Genomic DNA, 23,224 nt, shown 5'->3' with positions numbered 1-23,224 from the left:
ACCCCAACAAGGCTAGCATTAATCCAAAAAACACAAAATAATAAATGCTGGAGAGGTTGTGGAGAGACTGGAACAATTATACACTGTTGGTGGGAATGTAAAATGGTACAACCACTTTGGAAATCGATTTGACACTTCCTTAGAAAGCTAGAAATAGAAGTACCATACGGTCCAGCTATCCCACTCCTTGGAATATATCCTAGAGAAATAAGAGCCGTCACATGAATAGATATATGCACACCCATGTTCATTGCAGCACTGTTCATAATAACAAAAAGATGAAACAACCTAGGTGCCCATCAACGGACAAATGGATAAACAAATTATAGTATATCCACACAATGGAATATTATGCAACGATAAAGAATGATTATGTCGTGAAACACCTGAAACACCGTATAACATGGTGGAAGCTGGAACTTATTATGCTGAGTGAATTTAGTCACAGAAGGACAAATACTGTATAAAACCACTATTATAAGAACTCAAGAAAAGGGTTAAACACAGAAGAAAACATTCTTTGATGGTTACGGGGGTGGGGAGGGAGGGTGAGGGCTATTCACTAACCAGATAGTAGATAAGAATCATCTTAGGCGAAGGAAAGGACAGCACACACTACAGCGGAAGTCAGCACAGTTGGACTAAAACAAAGCTAAGAAGTTTCCTGAATACAGTCAAATACTTTGAGAGACCGAGTAGCAGGGATAGGGTTCTGGGGACCATGCTTTCAGGGGACATCTAGGTCAATTGGCATAACAAAGCTTATGAAGAAAATGTTCTGCATCCTACTTTGGTGAGTGGCATCTGGGGTCTTAAAAGCTTGCAAGTGGCCATCTAAAGTGCATCAATTGGTCCCAACCACCTGGAGTAAAGGAGAATGAACACCAAAGACACAAGGAAGCTATTAGCCCAAGAGACAGAAAGGGCCACATAAACCAGAGACTTCATCAGCCTGAGACCAAAAGAACTAGATGGTGCCCAGCTACCACCAATGACCGCCCTGACAGGGAATACAACAGAGTCCCTGATGGAGCAGCAGAAAGATGGGATGCAGAACTCAAATTCTAGTAAGAAGACCAGACTTTAATGGTCTGACTGAGACTGGAGGAACCCTGGAAAGCATGGCCCCTGGATTCTCTATCAGCCCAGAACTAAAACAATTTCCGAGGCCAACTCTTCAGACAGGGATTGGACTGGACTGTGGGACATAAAGTGATACTCGTGAAGAGTGTGCCTCTTAGCTCAAGTAGATACAAGAGACCAAAGGGGCAGCTTCTGTCCAGAGGTGAGATGAGAAGGCAGAGAGGGTTAGGAGCTGGTTCGATGGGCATGGGGAATCAGGGGCGAAAAGAAGGAGTGTGCTGTCACAGAATGAGGTGAGCAATTAGGGTCACATAACAATGCATGTATAAAATTTTGTATGGGAGACTAACTTGAAATGTAAACTTCATTCAAACTACAACAATAAAAAAAGAAAGAAAGAAACTATGGGGTAGAGCTCAAGTCTATGTTTTAATAGACCCAGAGACTCACTAGCCTAGATTCTCAGCCCCTTTGTGGTAAATATTTTGCCCCTTTCATTAGCTATCTATCCGTGCTTGGCTGGCAGCAAATCTGCCAACTCCTCATTAGACCCAGGAATCCTTTGATCTCTGACACAGATAATCCTAAATGCTTACTATTTAAATCTCACACAAATTTCATTTAAGGTCCTAGGCCTGGCTAAAATACAACTACAAATGCAGGAGCAGTAGAAAACAGAGTAGATAACTGGGACCTCATTAAAGTTAAATACTTTGTTCATCAAAAGAGTAAAAAGACAACCTGCAGACTAGGAAAAAATCTTCGGAAATGACATATCCAATATGCATCTAAGATCAAAAATATATATAAAACATCTACAAATTAACAACAAAAAGACAATCTGATAAAAAAAAATTGGCCAAGGATATGAACAGACAATTCACTAAAGAAGATATTCAAGTAGCAAACACATCAAATGATACTCTCATTAGCCATTGTTGCTGCTGTTGTTTTTGTAGGCCGTTGAGTCAATTTTGACTCATAGTGACTCTCTTAGCTATCTAGTGTTGCTATAACAGAAATACCACAAGGGGATGGCTTTAACAAACAGAAATTTACTCTCTCACAGTTTAGGAAGCTAGAAGTCCGAATTCAGGATGCCAGCTCTAGGGGAAGGCTTTCTTTCTCTGTCACCTCTGGGGGAAGATCTTTGTCATTCATCTTTCCCTGGGCCTAGGAGTTTCTCAGTGCAGGGACTCCAGGTCCAAAAGACTTGTTACATTCCTGGCTCTTCTTGCTTGGTGGTAATGAGGTCCCTCTCCTCTCTGCTTGCTTCTCTCTTTTATATCTCAAAAGAGATTGACTCAAGATACAACCTAATCCTGTAGACTGTGTCCTGCCTCATTAACATAACTGCCTCTGATCCTGCATCATTATCATCATAGAAGTTAGGATTTACAACACATAGGATAATTACATCAGATCACAAAATGAAGGACAATCGCACAATACTCGGAATCATGGCATAGTCATGTTGACACACATTTTGGGGGGGTACAATTCAACCTATAACATTCCAACCTTTGCCCCCCACCAAATTCATGTCTTTGCCACATGTGAAACACTTTCACCTCATCATATCATCCAAAAATCTTAAATCAACCCCAAGTCCAAATTCCATCCTGGGGCAAAATTCCTCATCATCCGTGAAATATAGAATACAAGTTATCTGTTTCCACAGTACACAGCTGGAACAGGCACAAGCTAGACATTTCTATCACAAATGGGAGAAACTGGGGGGAAAGAAGGGATAACAGGCACCAAGCAAGTCAGCAGAACACATTACATTAGTTCTCAAGGCTTGAAAACAACCCTCTGTTCTCTGAGACCATTTAGGCAAGGGCCCTGCCCTCCAGACTCCGGGTGTTAGCCAGACTCTCTGGACTCTGAGCAGAGTCCCGTCAGCCCTGGGCTTCAGCTCTGCCTTCCAGGCCCACTGGGACAGCAATTCTGATCCCTCAAATTTTGGTGGTCCCATTCTCCTAGTCTGTCTGACTGGTGACTCTACCCCCTTGGCCCCTGCAGGACCCGTTCTTCTGCCCCTTGGGCATGGCAGCTTTGCTCCCTCAGCTTTGGGCAGCAGATCTTGCCCTATCCTGCTGGCACTTGTGAAAGGCAGCCCCACACTCTGGAACCGAGTTGGTGAACATTTGACTCTTTGAAACCTAGGAGGCTATGTTCCCACCCTTTGAGACCCAGTAGGCCATAGTTCCAGCCCTTGAGACACCAGAGGTTGTGGCCCTACCCTTTGAAACCAAGGCAGCTTTGCTTCCTGTGCTGCTTGTCTTTTCAGCTTCTGCTTCCTGGTTCCTTGGCCTCTTGCTAACTCAGGCCTTTGGCTCCTCAGGCCAAAGCTGTTTAGCAACACTGATAAGTGCTCGGAGGTACCCTACTCTGCCAGGAAGCCTCCTGCCCAAAAGCACTCAGATCTCTGGCTCAATGGGTTACCTCCCACACTGTCTCATACCGGTCTCCTGGTTCTGCTGCTGTTGGTTCTCAGCTGCTGCTTCTCACTGTCTGTGCCGTCTCTGGTATTACAGCTCTCCTCACTTCCTTCTGAACCCTCAAGAGAACTGACTTTGATGTCCATAATTTCACCAACAGTCCCTTCAAAGCAATCTAGGATTTTACTATTAGGCACTTTAAAACTCTTCCAGCCTCAACCCATTCACAGTTTCAAAACTGCTTCAACATTGTAGGTAAGTTTTAAAGCAGCACTCCACTCCCGGTACCAAATTCTGTCTTAGTTATCTAGTACTGCTATAACAAAAGTACCACAAGTGGATGGCTTTAACAAATAGAAATTTATTCCCTCACAGTTTAGGGGGTTGGAAGTCCAAATTCAGGGCGCCAGCTCCAGGGTAAGGCATTCTTTATCTGTCAGCTCTGGGGAAAGGTCTTTGTCATCAATCTTGCCCTGGTCTAGGAGCTTCTCAGCACAAGGACCCTGGGTCCAAAGGACATGCTCCACTCCTGACTCTTCTTGCTTGGGGGTAATGAGGTCCCTCTCCTCACTTCTCTCTTTTATATCTCAAAAGAGATTGACTCCTGTAGACTGTGTCCTGCCTTATTAACATAACTGCCTGTAATCCTACCTCATCAACACGACAGAGGTTAGGATTTACAAAACATAGGAAAATAACATCAAATCACAAAATGGAGGACAACCACACAATACTGGGAATCATGGCCTGGCCAAGGTGACACACATTTTGGGGGAACACAATTCAATTCCTAATAGTAACCCTATATAGGACAGACTAGAACTGCTCCATAAGGTTTCCCAGGCTGTAATCTTTATGGGAAGGAGCCTTGATTGTGCACTGGTTAAGCACTTGGCTGCTAACTGAAAGGTCAGCAGTTCAAACCCACCAGCTGCTCCATGAGAGAAAGATGTGGCAGTCTGCTTCCATAAAGATTACAGCCTTGGAAGCCCTATGGGGCAGTTCTAGTCTGTCTTATAGGATTACTATGAGTCAGAATTGACTGGTTGGCAATTTTTTTTTTTTTTTAATCTTTAAGGGAGCAGATGGTTAGGTCTTTTCTCCCATGGAACAGCTGGTAGATTTGAACTGCTGGACTTTCAGTTAGCAGCTGAGCACTTCACCATTGAGCCACCAGGGCTCCTTTATTAGCCATTAGAGATGCAAATAAAAACCACAATGAGATACCACCTCACCCCTGCTAGAATGGTAATGATTAAAAAAACAGAAAACAAATGTTGGTGAGGATGTGGGGAGATCAGAACCATTACCCGCTGTTGGTAGGAATGTAAAATGGTACAACCTTTGTGGAAAACAGTATGGCAATTCCTCAAAAAATTAGAAATAGAACTACCACATGACCCAGCAATTCCACTCCTAGGTATATACCCTAGTGACTTAAAAGTAATGATGTGAACAGACATATGTATACTGATGTTCACTGCAGCATTATTCACAATAGCAAAATGGTTGAAATAACTCAAGTGCCCATCAACAGATGAATGGATAAACAAAATGTGTTACATACAATGGAATCCTACTCATCCTTGAAGAAAAATGAAGTCCTGATACATGCTGCAACATGGATGAACGTCAAAGTCATTATGCTAAGTGAAATAAGTCGATCACAAAAGGATAAATATTATATCGTCTCATTTATATGAAATGACAAGAATAGGTAATTATATATATATATAGAGAGAGAGAGAAAGAGAGAGATCCTAGGCCTGATGACATCAGGAAATAAGTACTGCCACAAAAATGAGTTTCTCAAGAATAGAAATTTAGTTCCTTCAAATGTAAATGTAAAAAATACTTATTGTCATAGGTTCTAAGGGTTGGAAGGGAACTTACAGGTCAGTATCTCCAACCTCTCTCCAGGTGACTATTCAGATTCTGCTTGAATACCTCCAAAAGTGTGGAGTTGATCACCTTAGCAAATAGTTTATTTTCCATGTTATAAATGTCTCCAAAGAAAAGACTCTAATGAGGGAGCCCCATTATGGTAGGTAGGCAGAGATGATTTGTTTTGTCTAGCTGTGAGCTTTGAAGCCCTTTAAACTACACTAAAGAGGCAGCTGCCTGCTCTGCTTTCCTCCAAGGCTAGCTCTAGACTCCCAGGAGAGTACGTTAGAGCTGAAAGCACCCTTAAAGATTACTGAGATCCTCTTATAGTTCAAAGAGGGAAACTGAGGCCCACTAATATGAGGTCCACTCATATGCAGTCAGTCAGTGACAAAGCCAGGGCTAGAGCTCAGAACTCCTGGCTCCTTTCACCACAGCCTGTAGCCCCTGGTTGGCCACAGCCACATCTCAAGGAGAGGCCATAGTACTCTCTATTGCCACTTCCTCAAGGGTCCCAGAGGTAGCCTCCAGGCAGCCAGCCACATACCACATTGATGTCAGCATGAATCAATCGGAGTTCCTCCACATGGGCCATCTTCTCCTGTAGCAGAAGGTCCATCTCCTGCTTGTATTCCTTCAGGTGTCTCTCCTCTGACTCAAGGGCCTCAAACTCAGCCTTCAAACGGGCCTTGATCTTCTCCATCTGCAGGGTTTTACTCCTGCAATTCCCAAGAAGCAGAAAACAGGTCATCAGGAGAAGGGAAGCAAATGGGAATGGAGTACAGAGTTAGACCCTGAACCAATGCCATCTTTTCAAGCTTCCCTCTCTCTGGGCAGAGCCAACCTGAAGCCATCATAAAAAAGTTAGGAGATGCTTTTGTCTAAGATAATGGGTCTCAGGTGAGGATAATTCTGCTCTCCTTTGGGGCATATGCAAACATGTGGGGTAGGTTTTAGTTATCAGATTGATTCAAGGGAGAGCGCTGCTGGCTTGGAATGGACATTGGCCAAGAATGCTAAACAGCCTCTCAATGCACAGTAAAATCCTACCTCAAAAAGAACTCCTACCCAAGATGCCAAAACAGACTTCTTGAAAAACTCTAGGGCAGCATTGTCCAATAAACTTTCTGCAATGATAGAAATCTTCTGTATCTGTGCTGTCCAATACAGTAGCCACTAGCCACATGTAGTTATTGAGCACTTAAAATGGGGCTAGTGCAACTGAGAAATTGAATTTTGAATTTTACTTTTAGTTAATTCAAATAGCCACATGTGGCTCTCATTTTGAAAAGCGTGGCTCCAGTAGGTCCACTCATCAGTTTCAGAAGAGGAAGGGAAAGGGGAAGAGAAGAAGTCATTGTGTGTGTCATTTCTTTTCTTCTTAGAAAAACAAAAACCTATTTCTGGTTGTTAAATCCTTATTGAATACCCTTTGGCTCAGTAATCCCACACCTAGGAAGCAAAAAGTTAATACAGAGTTGTACTTCCTAGGCTATGAGTACAACTGGAATATTTGGCAGCCATTAAAAGGGATCATTATGAAGACTTGTGACATGGAAAAAAAAATTTCCCTCTTAGTCATTATTTCTGTTATAGCAGCACTAGAAAACTAAGACAGAATTTGGTACCGAGAGAGTGGGGTGCTGCTCTAACAGATACCTAAAATGTGGAAGGCATTTGAAACTGTGAATGGGTAGAGGCTGGAAGAGTTTTAAAGTGCCTAATAGTAAAAGCCTAGATTGCCTTGAAGAGAATGTTGGTGGAATTATGGACATCAAAGACAAATCTGGTGAAGACTCAGAAGGAAGTGAGGAGATCCGTTACACTGGAGATGGTGCAAATGACGGCAGCACAGAGAAACAGCAGCAGCAGAACCAAGAGACCAGCTTGAGACAGCGCTGGAGCCAACCCACAGAGCAAGAGAGCTCAGTGCCTTCCAGCTGAGGTTTACTGGTGGACTGGGGTGCCTCCAGGCACTTATATGTGGAGAGCTAAAGAGCTTTACAACACTTGCCCAATCAGGGCAGATACAGGGCTGGCACAAGGGTCCAAGGGCCCAAGAGCCCAAGGAACCAGGAAGAGAAGCTGAAGAGACAAAGAGCACAGGAAGCAGAGTTGCCTTGGTCTCAAAGGGTAGGGCCACAACCTTTGGGGTCTCAAAGGGTGGGGCCACAGCCTCCCAGGTTTCAAAGAGTCAGATCTTCACCAACTCGGTTCCAGAGTGTGGGGCTGCCTTTCACAAGTGCCAGCAGGATGGAGCCAAATCCACTGCCCAAAGCTGAGAAGGCAGGGCTGCTATGCCCAAGGGGCAGAAGAATGGGGTCTGCAGGGGCCAAGGGGGTAGGGTCACCACTCAGACAGACTAGGAGAATGGGGCCACCCAAATGTGAGGGAGCGGAGTTGCCATTCCAGTGGGCCTGGAAGGCAGAGCTGAAGCCCAGGGCTGAGGGGCCTCCACCCAGGATCTGGAGAGTGTGGCCAACATCCAGAATCTGGAGGGCAGGGCATTTGCCTAAATGGTCTCAGAGAACAGAGGATTATTTTCAAGCCTTGAGAACTAATGTAATGTATTCTGCTGACTTGCTTGATGCCTGTTATCCCTTCTTTCCCTCCAATTTCTCCCATTTGTGATAGAAATGTCTAGCTTGTGCCTGTTCCACCATTGTACTTTGGAAGCAGATAACTTGTATTCTAGACTTCATAGATGCAGAGGAATTTTGCAGAACATGAGATTTTGAACTTGGAGTTGACTTAAGAATTTTGCTATGATGTGCTGGGGTAAATGTGTTTTACATGTGGCAAGGACATGAATTTTTGGGGGGCCAATGGGTAGAATGTTATGGACTGAATTTTGTCCCCTAAAAATGTGTCAGCTTGGCTAGGCCATGATTCCCAATATTGTGTAATTGTCCACCATTTTGTCATCTGATGTGATTTTCCTTTGTGTTGTAAATCCTACCTCTGTGATGCTAATGAGGCAGGATTACAAACCAAAAAAACAAACCCGCTGCCATAGAGTGGAATCCATGAATTCTGACTCATAGCAAGCCTATAGGACAGAGTAGAGCTGCCCCATAGGGTTTCCAAGGAGCACCTGGTGGATTTGAACTGCTGACCTTTTGGTTAGCAGCCGTAGCACTTAACCACTACACCACCAGGGTTTCTGAGGCAGGATGAGAGGCAGTTATATTTAAAGGGCAGAATTCAATCTACAAGATTAGGTTGTATCTTGAGTCAATCTCTTTTGAGATATAAAAGAGAGAAGCAAGCAGAGAGACAGGGGGACCTCCTACCACCTAGAATGAAGAACCAGGAGGGGAGTGTGTCCTTTGGACCCGGAGTCCCTGCACTGAGCAGCTCCTAGATCAGGGGAAGATTGATGACAAGGACCTTACCCCAGAGCCAAGAGAGAGAGAAAGCCTTCCCCTGGAGCTGGCAGCCTGAATGCAGACTTCTAGCCTGCTAGACTGTGAGAGAGTGAATTTCTCTTTGTTAAAGCCATCCACTTGTGGTTTTTCTGTTACAGCAGCACTAGAAAACTGAGACCCATTACCCACTGCTGTCGAGTCAATTTCCAACTCACAGCGACACTACAGGACAAAGTAGAAACTGCCCTATAGAGTTTCCAAGGAGCTCGAAGTGCTGACCTTTTGGTTAGCAGCCAAAGCTCTTAACCACTATGCCACCAGGGTTTCTGAAAACTAAGACAGTCATATATAATTTTCTACGTTCATAGCTATTTTTGAAAATAATATTTTATTGTGTTTTCAATGAACGAAGCTTTACACAGCAGTTTAGGTTCCCATTCAATAATTTCTACACAAATTGTTCAGTGAATTGGTTACATTCTTCACAGTGCATGAACATTCTGATTATTTCTGTTCTGGTTGTTCTGTTTCTATTAATCCAGTTTCCTTGCCCCCTTACATTCTCATCTTTGTTTTAAAGTAATTGTTGACTGTTTGGTATTATACAGATGATTTTTTTAAGGGAGCACAGTACTTACAGGAAAATGTTGAAGATATGATACTCAATGAAAAACTATACACACGGATTGTAACAATTTCAAAATACGCATGCATGTGACTAAATAAGAAAAGGAACTGACAAAGGTATGGTTTCAAGGGCCTTTAAGAGTATTTCATGCTTGTCCTCTGGAGAGAGCCACAAGCCTTTGAGGAAGGCCTGTCTAGAGCATGTTGTTGTCCTCCCACTGGCTCCCTGCTCCCTGGTTCTCAGGTCTTGCCTACTCATCAGCCCCTTACTCAGACTGGCATCTCTTTTATTCTACCTCAGTAGCTGGCCTTTCCCTCGACCCCAGCCCATCCCATGGGTGTTCTAGCTCCACACCCTGGGATTTGACTTCTGACTTCAGCCTACTTCTGTTTTCTATCTCTCTTCTCAGCACTGTCCATGGCTCCTGCCTCAAGAGATGGTCCATGATGGCACAGGACCACAGAAAGAATTTTGTTAGGTGGTAGGATGATGGGAGAAGTTTTTCTCTTTATATCCAAAAATTTCTTTTCATGTTGTTATATTGTTTTTACCTTAGAAAAGGGTAAAAAGATGGGTGTTAATACCCCCTTTTGTAAAGAAGGAAATTGAGGTGCAGGGTAGTTACTTACCCAGGACCACAGAGCTAGTAAATGGGGAGTTGGGATTTGATCCCAGGACTGTCTAACACCAAAGCCTACACATGACCCACTACACTACACTGCCCCTATGTGGGGTTACCAGGCGGAAAGGCATAAAGATATTGAGGTTCTTGGTATAGCTGGTCAACAGTCTTGCAGAAGGATGATACTGATTTGTACTGGTCATTTGCTTATTTACTTACAGCCTCTTTCAATCTAGACTTCTATTCTCCTCCTCTTTTACGTTACTTGCAGAGCAATCTAAACTTTATCTTCTCCTACCCCCATTTTACAGATGGGAAAACTGAGATTCAGCGAGGTACAGTGTCTCACTCTAAGTCAAACAGCCAGCTAGTGGCAGTGCTGGGCCTAGAACACATTTTTGCAGGCAGCATCACATCAAGAAAGGAACATGGGCTTTAGATTCGTACCTGGGTATAAATTCTGGTTCTGCCCCTGACTCAGTACTCTCCCTTCGGCAATAATAATAACTGCATTTATATTTTAACTGTATTTATTGAGCAGCTACTATGTACCAATTACAGAGAGTTTAAACATACATCCATTCAACAAATATTTATTGAGCACCTATCGTGTACCATGTACTGTACTAGGTTCCAGGGATAAAGCAGAGAACAGGACAGTCTATGGAAAGGATGAAGATTCAGGATGAAGTAGGATGACGTCAGAGAACATCCATGGGATGGGCTGGGGTCAAGGGGAAGGGCAGCTAGTGAGGCAGAAGAAAAGAGATGCCAATCTGAGTAAGGGGCTGATGAGTAGGAAAACAGACCCTGAATACACACTTACATGTAAAACCTTGTCATAAGTAGTAGGAAGGGAATGCAGAGTGGTGCAATGAAAGGACACAACAAAGGAGTCTAACAGAGTCTGAGGGATATTATAGAGTCAAGGAGACATTTAGGGGAAGCTTTTCTGAGAACCTGAGGATGTGACATCTAAGCTGAGACCTGGAGAATGAGTAGGAGTTAGCTCGTGAGTGCAGGTGGACACAGAAGAGAGAAGTCAAGGCAGAGACAACGGCATTAGCAATGGCTCTGGAGCAGAAAATATGGCACATTACAGGAACTGAACAAAGGCCAGTGTGCTGGAGCATCTACTGCAAGAGGGACAGAGACCTGAAATGAAACTAGGGAGGTTGGCAGATTCCAGACACAGCTTGGAGATTGGGGTGAGGAATTAGGACTTTTAACATCAGGGAAAGGGGAATTGTAGAATTTTCAGCAGCAGGTGACTTAATCTGATCATCTCACTTCACTTCTCTGAGGGGTAACATCTTCATCAGTAGCACAGGAATAATAACAGCACCTACTTTACAGGTTATGTGGTGAGAGTTAAATGGGCTAAAATATGTAAAGTTCCCAAGCGGAGTGTGTGGCACACAGTGAGCAATCAACACATGATAGTGGCCCTTCCCTCCCTACTCTGCTCAACTCCTCTGCCAGGGTTATCTCCTTCACCTCAGTGGATTGACTTTGTTATGAGTGCCTAAAGTGAGTACAGCATGTGGATATGTGTGTGTGTATGTGTGTGTGTTTATGAACCAATGTGGGTAGCCAGGTATATTATTGGTTACTACTAAGATTAAAATAATAGTCATTAGAATAAGCTACCATACCTCATAATGTTAAAATAAATAATGACATTTTCTGGGGCCAAGCTAAGCTCTACTAATTTATAACCAAATCAAGTAAGATGTCAGCAACCACCACTAAACGAAATCAAGGTAAGAAGTCTCTCCCACTGACACCTCATAGAAATCAGTATAGTATTATCTTTCCCTGCTTGGATGAGTGCCATTTATATAATCCTCCCTCCTCCCTCCATGCCTGCTTCTGCTTACAGAACCCCATATGTGGGGCAGAAGACACTGCAATCTCAGATTATCAAAGGTGCAAAGCCTTCCTCAAAGCACCATTGACATTTACCCTCCCTGGAGAGGAGGGCTTTTGCTGGCGAAATGGCAGCCTCATCCTTTGGGTATGAGGCCTTAGGTAGCTGTAATGTCTACCTCTATCCAAGGTATTTTGGATCTTCTGGCAATTGTCCACTGTGGTAAGAAATAGCAGGAACCAGAAAATCTAAGGGGCAGAAGGCACAAAATTCCTGGTTAGGGAGGGTAACAGTGTTATGAAGATAGGTTTAAGAAATAGCCTCCATTTGCTGCTGGAGCCTGGCATATGTTTTAAAGAAGGGACAGAAGTGTCATTGCAGGCTTTGATTGTGTCACTGTTACCTGTCAGCAGTGGTGTACCAAGTGCAGGGCAGTGGTAGTAGTCCACTCTGGGTGCAGGCAATAAGGGGATGCATTTTCTATAGAGAATTAAAAAATAATAGAACCAACTAAAACTTGGTGATCACCAAGTTTTATTATCTTTATTATCACCACACACTGTCAATTTTAAACAACGTCCACCCAAGTAGAATACCCCCCTACCTTACAGGCCATCAACTCTCAAGGGACAGGATTTGGGCTACAGTATATCCATCCTCTATCTGAAGCCTCTTGTGGTTCCCCACCGTGTATGAAAAAATATGTAAGCAACTCCACTAACAGTCAAATCCCCCACCTCAGGATCTGGCCTCAGACTCATGTCCACCTCCTCCCCAACACTACCACTATACTGTAATCCCCTCCCACCACCACATCCTCCTACCCACGTGCTTTGTTCACACAGTTCCCTCTATCTGGAAAGCCATTCCACTCTCCTCCCCCATGACCACCATCACTGTACGTCTTAAATGCTATCCATCCTCCTTTAAGGCTCAGCTCAAAGGCCATCTACCCCAGATCTCAGCCACAGCACTGTCCCCACCTCAGCACAACTGACTCTCTCTCCTCTGTTATTTTTTCCCATTTCCCGGCATCCCGTGGGAGGAATTTTGCAGTCTGCTGTGGATTACCATCCTTTGTGCTTGTGAAAGTCTTCTTTTCTAAACCATGGGCTCCTTCAGGCCCTTCAGTGTATTACTCCACTGAGGCCTGTCCACCACCAAGAAGTGGAGCGTAGATTGAATGGAAGACTGCAACAAGCTGCACCACAGCAAGGTGTTCCACAACACTCTAGAAACTAGTCACACCAACAGAGTTGTTAATTCAGCTGGATCGTCCTGAGAACACGGAGACAGGCAAAGCTAGCAGCTCTCCAGATCTTCTCAGTTCCTCTCCTTCTGTCTCCTCCATTATAGGGCAGCTAAAATATCCTCACTGCCTCAAAATGCACCCACAGATTTATGCATGTCCTGTGATCTGGGACAATGGGGTCATTTGGTGCTCAATTATATGCTGCTCCTCTTCCATCCCTCCCTACACCCTGGCAACTCTTCTCCCCTCCAGAGGGACAGAGTCCACCATTTTCTATTCAGTAGCCAACCAGCTTCATAACAAATGCAACTGAGTTCTAGTGGCGTCACGCAGACATTTGCCCCTCATTGTGTCATCTATGGCCAGCAACTGGAACACCTCCATGACTGAAAGTTAATTGCTCTGAAAGAGCTGGAGTCTGGGCCTGGACCCTAGTTCCATCCATTTTGCTCAGCAGCACTCTTCTCTTCTAAACACTCACTAGCACCTCTACGGCCTTTTGAAAGAGGGCATGTCCACAGGAAAGCAGTGGCTGGCCCTTGGCCAACATACCAGCTCCGTAGGATCTTCATGCCAGCATGTAAAGGCACCTTGTCAGTGGAAAGGGACCAGGACTAAACTTCTTGCCTTGCTTTATTTTTTTAACTTTTCATTTTGAAATAATTATAGATTCACAGGAAATTGCAAAAAGAGTAGAAAGGGCCCATGCACAATTCACCCAGTTTCCCCAAAGGTTACAACTTATGTAATCATAATACAATATCAAAACCAGGAAATGGATATTGGAATAATCCAGCATTTACTCAAATTTCACCAAAGTCATCTCTTTCCTCAACCCCTCCCCATACCTAACCCCTGGCAACCACTAAACTATTATCCATCTCTATAGTCTTGTCATTTCAAGAATGTTTTATAAACAGAATAATACAGTACAGAATATACATTTTAGTATTGGTTTTTATCATTAAGCATAATTCCCTGGAGATCCATCCAAGTTGTTGGCTATGAATAGTCTGTTTCTTTTTATTACTGAATAGTATACCATGGGATAGATATATCACAGTTTGTTTAACCAATCACCCACTGAAGGACACCTAGACTGATTCCAGTTTTGGGAAGTTACAAGTAAAGCTGCTATGAATATTCATATGAAGGTTTTGTTTTGTTTTTATTGTGCTTTAGGTGAAGGTTTACAGAGCAAATTAGTTTCTCATTAAACAATTAATACACATATTGTTTTGTGACACTGGTTGCCAACCCTGAGACGTCAACACTCTCCTTCTCAACCTTGGGTTCCCCATTTCCATTTGTCCAGCTTTTGTGTCCCCTCCTGCCTTCTTGTCCTTGCCCCTGGGCTGGTATGCCCATTTAGTCTCACCTACATGATTGAGCTATGTGTATTATTGTTTTTATAGGCCTGCCTAATCTTTGGCTGAAGGGTGAACCTCAGGAGTGACTTCACTACAGAGTTAAAATGGTGTCCAAGGGCCATACTCTTGGGGTTTCTCCAGTCTCCATCAGACAATAAGTCTGGTCTTTTTTTGTGAGTTTGAATTTTGTTTTACATTTTTATCCAGCTCTGTCTGGGACTCTCTATTGTGGTCTCTGTCAGAGCAGTCAGTGGTGGTAGCTGAGCCCCATTCAGCTGTGCTGGATTCAGTCTGGTGGAGGCTATGGTAGTTGTGGTCCATTAGTCCTTTGGACTAATCTTTCCTTTGTGTCTTTGATTTTCTTCCTTCTCCCTTGCTCCAGACAGAGTGGGACCAGTAGATGTATCTTAGATGGCCGCTCACAAGCTCATGTACAAGATTTTGTGTGACCGTAAGTTTTCATTTCCTTAGACTTAATAACAAGGGTGTAATTTCTGGATCATATGGTAATTGCATGTTTATTTTTTAAAGAAACTATCAAACTGTTTTCCAGAGTGGCTGTATCATTTCACTTGCCCACAACCAATGTCTGAGTGATCTTGTTTCTCCACAAGCTGACCAGCCATTTTATTTTAGCTGTTCTAATAGGTATGTGGAGCCCTGGTGGTGCAGTGGTTAAACATAGGGCTGCTAACCAAAAGGTTAGCAGTTTGAATCCACTAGCTGCTCCTTGGAAGCCCTATGGTGCAGTTCTACTCTGTCTATAGGGTCATTATGAGTCAGAATTGACTTGACGGCAATGGATTTGTTGTTGGGTTTTTTTTGGTAATAGGTGATCTTGATTTTCATTTCCCTAATGTCTAATGATGTTGAACATATCTTCATGTACTTATTTGCCAATCATATATCCCCTTCTGTGAAATGTTTGTTCATGTCTTTGTTCCATTTTCTAATTGGACTGTTTGTTTTCTTACTGTTGAGTTTTCAGAGCTCTTTAAATATTCTAGAAATGAATCCTGTGTCAGATAGGTTATTTGCAAATATTTTCTCCCTATGTGTAGCTTGTCTTTTCATCCTCTTGCCAGGGTCTTTAGCAGAGCATTAAAAAAATTTTTTTGGAATACTTCCCAAGATGGTAATGTGAGCTCATCTTAAATCCCCCTCAACAATTATAGGAAATAAACAGCAAAATAGCACAAACAAGGAGGTAGAATTGTGAATGCATAACCCTGGAAACCAACCCAACAACCAGTTGGAAACTGAAAGAGAAAGGAAAACAACAGATAAGGTAAACTTTATCTTTCTCTGTCACCTGGAAAACTCATCAGCCTAACCCCCAAAGCTGCTGGACTTAACTCAGGAATAAAAACAGCCCCTGATAAGAGGCTGAACATGGGACACAAATACAGTAAGAGAATTCAGCTCTCTCGGAGCCGAAAGGAGCCCGGGTAGCATAGTGGTTAAGAGCTCAGCTGCTAACCAAAAGGGCAGCAGTTCAAATTCACCAGCTGCTCCTTGGAAACTCTATGGGGTAGTTCTACTCTGTTCTATAGGGTCACTAAGAGTTGGAATCAGCTTAATGGCAATGGGTTTAGGAGCCAAAAAGAGGCAGTAAAACTTATGCTGACATCCAATCCAGAAGAACAGAGAAGACTCCTGTCTCAAATGGAAAACTCCGGCACCACCCCTGCATTCAGAGACTTGAAACTTTCAGAGTAAAGGGAAAAAAAAGGAAAAGAGGAGGGGCTGGACAGCCATGCCCAAAACAAAATGCATATGCCACATTAAAAGGATAGAGAATCTACCTGAGGGCTTTGAAATAAGACTGGAGACTTGTGTTAGCTGGAGAAGAAGGAGGGCTGCAAACACGCCCAGATTACCTGACTGGCACCAAACAAAACAAAGGCATTCCAACCTCCCTCAAGGCTGTGGAATCTCACATTCTGCAGAGTAATTCTGACAAAATGCTAACTGCTGGAATAACCATACAACTAGAGCGCCTTCTAGGGGAATTTATAGGAAGCAAAAATCATAAACACAGTGGGAAAAAAAACTTTTTTGGGGAAAGAGAATACTCTGAAACCCAGAATTACCACAACAAAGTATTCAAATGCCCAAGGTTCAACAAAAAATTGTAACATATACAAGAAGGCAAGAGAAGATGGCCCAATCTAAAGAACAGAATAAAGAAGTAGAAACAACTCTCATGAAAGTAAGGATAATAGGAAAAATAGAGAACTTCCAAAAAACAAATTTAAAGATGTTCAAAGAATTCAAAGATCACACAAACAACAAATTAATGGATATAACAAAGCAATATAAGAATCTTAATAAAGAGGTAGAAAACAAAAAAGAAACAAATACTCAAGTTGAGTAATATAACTGAACTGGAAAATGCAAGGGAGGGATACAACAATAGATTAGAGCAGTCAGAAGAAAGAGTAAGTAAACTAGAGGATAAAACAACTGAACTTACTGAATCCCAAGAGGAAAAGGAAAATTGAACAAAGCCAAATGGAATTCTGGGACATAATCAAAAGAATCCATTTACATATTATGGGGATTCCAGAAGATGAGGAAATAAACAGAGGAACAGAAAAAATATCTGAAGAAATTGCAGCACAAAACTTCCCAGGCCTCAGTAAGGAAATGAACCTACAAATCCAGGAAGCTTGGCAAACTCCAGGTAGAATGAATCTAAAGAGATCTCCACCAAAACACATTGTAATCAAACTCTTCAAGACCAAATGCAAGGAAAGAATCTTGAAAGCAGCAAAAGAAAAGCACAAAATAACATTTAAGGGGTCCTCAATAAGATTAAGTTAAGTACCAACTTCTCCACAGAAAACTTGGCGACCAGGAGGCAATGGAAAGATACACAGTAAGCACTAAAAGAAAAGAACTGTCAATCAAGAATTCTTTATCGAGCAAAAAACAAAACAAAAAACAAAAAAACCCATTGCCGTGGAGTCAATTAAAAAACGAGGGCATAGTCAAGACATTCCTAGACAAGCAAAACTTGTCAGAATTCATAACTACCAGACCAGCATTGCAATAACTGCTAAAGGGTGTCCTTCAAGTGAAAAGGAAAGAACACTAGACAACTACCTGATCCACTACAAGGGAAAGAAAACTAAAAACTAAAGGAGAGATTGCCAATAAAGGTATTGGCACAAGCAAACAAAAAGGCCTGTAGCAAGGTATTTTCAATGCGTAAATTTAAATGTTATGTGCTACAAGCTTCATATCAACAAATGTGTAAGAAATAAGCACAACATTATCCTAACAAAGGATTTATAATGATATGATAAGTGATACAGTAACAGAGATAGGGGAAGGGAAGAGAGAATTAGGACTAGAGCTTAAATATGTTAATATTGTATGTTACTTACTGTCTGTATGTTAATTGTTGGCCTCAAGATAAAATATGTAGTTGTAAATGTAAGGCCTCAACTGTAATTTTTATGGTAATATGTAGTTGTAAATGTAAGGCGTCAACTGTAATTTTTATGGTAACCCCTAAGAAAATACTTTAAAAATATACACAGAAGGTAAGAAGGAAGAAACCAAACAGACTCAATATAAGAAAGCAACTTATCACATATAATGAAAAATTCCCAGAAAAGTAAGACAAAGAAATTATAGGACAAACAAAAAACAAGTAACAAAATGAAAGAAGTTCTTCCATAACAATAATTACCTTAAGTGTATATGGACTAAACTCTCAATGCAAAAGGCAGAGAGTGGCAGAATGAATAAGAAAACATGATCCATCCATATGCTATCTACAAGAGAAACATCTTAGGACAGAGGACACAAATAGACTGAAAGTGAAAGGATGGAAAAGAATATTCCATGCAAATAATAATCAAAAGAGAGCAAGAGTGGCCATCCTGATATCAGACAAATTAGACTTTAAGCCAAAGTCTATTATAAGAGTTGAAAAAGAAAAACCCATCAAGAAAATGTAACAATCATAAATATATATGCACACAACATCAACGCAGCAAAATATATAAAGCAAACACTGAGAGAACTAAAAGGAGCAATAGACAACTCTACAATAACAGTAGAAGACTTCAACACACCATTGTCAACACTGGACAGAACTTCCAGGAAGAACTAAGGAAATAGAGGACTTGAATAAAACCATAAATAAATTAGATCTAATAAATATGTATAAAACTCTCCACTCAACATTGAAACAATACAAATTTATCTCCAGCACACATGAGACATTCTCTAGAATATACCATATGCTAGGTCATGAAACAAGAAGCCACAAGTTTTAAACAATTGAAATGATACAAAGTATCTTCTCTGACCACAAAGGAATGATACTAGAAATTAATAATACAAAGAAATTAGAAAACACATAAAAATGTGGAAACTAAATAAAACACTATTAAGCAACCAATGGGTTAAGGAAGAAATAAAAAAATACTTGGAGTTAAATGAAAATGAAAATATGACATACCAACACCTACAGGATACAGCCAAGGCAGTCATTAGAGGGAAATTTATAGCAATAAATGCCTGTATCAAAAAAGAGGACAATTCTCAAATCAGCAGTCTAACTCTACAACATGAAAACCTAGGAAAAGAAGAGTAAACTAACCCCATACCTATGAGAAGACAGGAAATAATAAAGATCAAAGCAGAAATAAATGAAATAGAGAATAAAGAACAATAGAGAAAAACAACAAAACCAAAAGCTGGTTCTTTGAAAAGATCAATAAAATTGACAAACCTTTAACTAGACTTAGAAAGAAAAAAGGAAAGAGGCTGCAAATAACCAAAATTAGAAATCAAATTAGAAATATTACAAAAGATGCAACAGAAAAAAAGGATCATAACAGAATATTATGAAAAGTTGTACACCAACAAATTTGAAAACTTAGATGAGATGTACAAATTCCTAGAAAAACATAACCTACCTACACTATCACCACCTGTCTTTCAGTTTGTCGTGCTGTGGGGGCTTGCATGTTGCTGTGATACTGGAAGCTTTGCCACTGGTATTTCAAAGACCAGCAGGGTCACCCTTGGTGGACAGGTTTCAGTGGAGCTTCTAGACTAAGACGGACTAAGAAGAAGGACCTAGCAGTCTACTTCTGAAAAGAATTGGTCAGTAAAAGTGTTATGAATAGCAGGGAACCTTGTCTGATACAGCGCTTGAAGATGAGCTCCTCAGGTTGAAAGGCACTCAAAATACGACTGGGGAAGAGCTACCTCCTCAAAGTAGAGTCAACCTTAATGGTGAGGATGGAGTCAAACTTTCGGGACCTTCATTTACTGATGCGGCACTACTAAAAATGAGAAGAAACAGCTACAAACATCCATTAATAACTGGAACATGGAATGTATAAAGGATGAATCTAGGAAAATTGGAAGTAGTCAAAACAGAAATAGAATGCAAAAAGATCAATATCCTAGGCATTAGTGAGCTGAAATGGACAGGTATTGGCCATTTTGAATAAGACAATCATGTGGTCTACTATGCTGGGAATGACAAATTGAAGAGGAGTGGCCTCCCATTCATTGTCAAAAAGAATATTTCAAGATCAATCCTGAAGTACAAAACTATCAGTGATAGGATAACATCCATATGCCTACAAGGAAGACCAGTTAATATGACTGTTATTCAAATTTACACACCAATCACTAAGGACAAAGATGAAGAAATTGAAGATTTTTACCAACTTCTGCAGTCTGAAATTGATCAGACATGCAATCAATATCCACTGAAAATTACCGGTGATTGGAATGCAAAAGTTGGAAACAAAGGATTGGTGGTTGGAAAATATGGCCTTGGTGATGGAAATGATGCCGGAGATCCCAAGATAGAATTTTGCAAAACCAAAGACTCCTTCACTGCGAATACCTTTTTTCAACAACATACATGTGGACCTTGCCAGATGGAATAAACACGAATCAAATCGACTACATCTGTGGAATGAGACGATGGAATTGCTCGATTATCATCAGTCAGAACAAGGCCAGGGGCCAACTGTGGAACAGACCATCAACTGCTCATATGCAAGTTGAAGTTAAAGTTGAAGAAAATTGGAACAAGTCCACAAGAGCCAAAATATGACCTTGAGAATATCCCACCTGAATTTAGAGACCATCTCAGGAACAGATTTGACCCACTGAACACTAATGACTGAAGACCAGATGAGTTGTGGAATGACATCAAGGAAATCATACATGAAGAAAGCAAGAGGTCATTATAAAGACAGGAAAGAAAGAAAACAACAAAATAGATGTCAGAAGAGACTGAAAGTTTCTCTTGAACTTAAAGTAACTAAAGCAAAAGGAAGAACTGATTAAGGAAAAGAGCTCAACAGAAGATTTCAAAGGGCGGCTCAAGAAGACAAAGTAAAGTATTATAATGAAATGTGCAGAGACCTGAAGATAGAAAACCAAAAGGGAAGAACACGCTCACATTTCTCAAGCTGAAAGAACTAAAGAAAAAATTCAAGCCTCGAGTTGCAATAGTGAGGGATTCTAGGGGGAAAATATTAAACGACACAGGAAACATTAAAAGAAGACATAAAGGAGGGGAGGCCAAGATGATGGAGTAGTCAGACGGCTTCCTATATCTCTCTTACAACAAACACCTGGAAAAACAAGTGATTTGATTGTATATGAATATCTAGGAGTCCTGAACAAGGCAAAGTTGAGAAACCAGACTAGTGGCAGGGGGAGGGGAGACGGTTCAGAAGAAGCAAGGAATGCCAGACAGGACTCGGCGGGAGCCACAGCTCTTCAGCCCGGACCACCTCGGGGTGCACAGTGAAGCAGGCATACAGGTCCACGAGCATGCTCTGGAAGCAGTTTCCACATCGAGAGAGATCCAGCAGCAAAGATTCTGCTCTGACACTCTGAACCAGTGATAAGCAGCTCCCAAGTGGCTAAAGATAAGTACATGCTTGTGACCTTTCACGGGGATTTAAAAAAAAAATTGGGGAAAACCTCTCTCCCTTTTACCTCCTCCCTCCCCGCTCTGCACTAGTCTGGCTGGCTTCCGAAACCTCTGAGTCCCCTGGGCCAGAAGTAGATCACATAAGGTGCCCTGACCCATTCTCCTGGCCATGGAAAGGAAAGAAATTAACAAACAGGAAAAAAAATAAGCTACTGGCACCCCTAAGCCAGGAACTCAGGGTTGCCACAGCTCCTTTGCCTAGGCACAGGCATAAGGGGTCCGCAGACTTTGAGTGCCTTCCACCCCTGCATAGACTTGTGTGGACCCATCTCAACAGCATAATCCCTCACTACCACAGTACAACGGAGTAAATACCTGAAGTCTAACTTCAACTGTTTCAGCTGTGAAGTGGCAGATTTGTGACACTTGACACAGCTTGCCCTTTAAGCAGGCACCTTACCAGTCTGCATCAGGGGCTTGAGGACTGATGGCTCCACCCATGCCACCTAGCCACCTGTTACAGGGGTCCAAGAATAAGTGGTGCCCCCGAGACTTAACAGCTAACAGAGTAGGGTGCTCATAGTGTGGCTGCAAAACTTACCTACCTACTCACTCTAGGGAACAGGGACATGCTTTCCTTTCAGACACTCAGAGGCTGCTGTCAGCCCCCTGCCTTACTCAGGGTGTGACCCCCTACTGCAGCCAGATACCTATGCCTGCACCAATCACCCATGCCTCTCTAAGATAGTAGGCGAGAGCCTGCACCACACACTTGGTGACCAACTGCCTGGACACCTGAGCTGAATCCATACAGGAAAATTTAACGGACTCCTGGGTGCACATACTTAGTTAAAGAACTACCTACCTGGTGACAGGACGTTAGAGATTCAAAGACGCCAATAATGAAAGTAGCGTACACGAGCAGCCTATTTGGGCATATCAAAACAAAACAAAACAAGAAGCTAGGAAACACTAAACAAATATAAAATAAAATTATAAGAACTTATTGATGGCTCGGAGACAACAGTCAATATCAAATCACATACAGAGGCAGTCCATAATGGCTTCAGCAAGCTTCCAAAATAAAGAATCAATAAATTCTCTGGAGGTAGAGAATTTTTTGGAATTAACAGAGGCAGAATACAAAAGATTAATATACAGAACTCTTCTAGAAATTAGAAATAAAATTCGTCAAAACTTAGAGCCATCCAAGGAACACACAGAAAAAGTAGTAGTGGAATTTAAAAAAGTATTCAAGTGCATAAGGACAAATTTAATAGGCTGCAAGAATCCATAGAGAGGCAGCAATAAGAAATCCGAAGATTAACAATAAAATTTCAGAATTAGACAACTAAATGGAAAGTCATAGGAGCAGAATTGAGGCAGTAGAAGTCAGAATTAGTGACACTGAAGATAAAGCACTTGACACAAAATTATTTGAGGAAAAATCAGACAAAAGAATTAAAAAGAATGAAGAAACTCTAAGGGCTATGTGGGACTCTATCAAGAGAAATAACCTACGAGTAATTGGGGTACCATAACGGGGGGATAACAGAAAATACTGAGAAAATTGTTGAAGATTTGTTGACAGAAAACTTCCCTAATACCATGAAACATGAGAAGATATCTATCCAAGATGCTCATCAAACCCCACATAAGGCAGATCCCAAAAGAAAGTCACCAAGACATATTATAATCAAACTTACCAAAACCAAAGATAAAGAGAGAATTTTAAGAGCAGCTAGGGATAAAAGAAAAGTCATCTACAAAGGAGT

The 23,224-nt window shown here is 41.8% G+C and overlaps 1 protein-coding gene across 2 annotated transcripts in view; it reads right to left on the bottom strand.

The window, feature by feature from the left end:
* Nucleotides 1-23,224, bottom strand: part of ZC4H2 (zinc finger C4H2-type containing) — a 48,893-nt gene that overhangs the window by 7,969 nt on the left and 17,700 nt on the right. For both annotated transcript variants that reach the window (XM_004381527.2, XM_004381528.2), the window contains exon 2: nucleotides 5,959-6,130. In XM_004381527.2, coding sequence (XP_004381584.1) covers nucleotides 5,959-6,130 — 172 coding nt within the window. The remainder of the gene's footprint in view (nucleotides 1-5,958; nucleotides 6,131-23,224) is intronic.

The sequence above is a fragment of the Trichechus manatus genome, unplaced genomic scaffold (genome assembly GCF_000243295.1).
Source record: "Trichechus manatus latirostris isolate Lorelei unplaced genomic scaffold, TriManLat1.0 scaffold00086, whole genome shotgun sequence".
NCBI lineage: Eukaryota > Metazoa > Chordata > Mammalia > Sirenia > Trichechidae > Trichechus > Trichechus manatus.
This window is presented reverse-complemented; position numbering and strand designations above follow the sequence as displayed.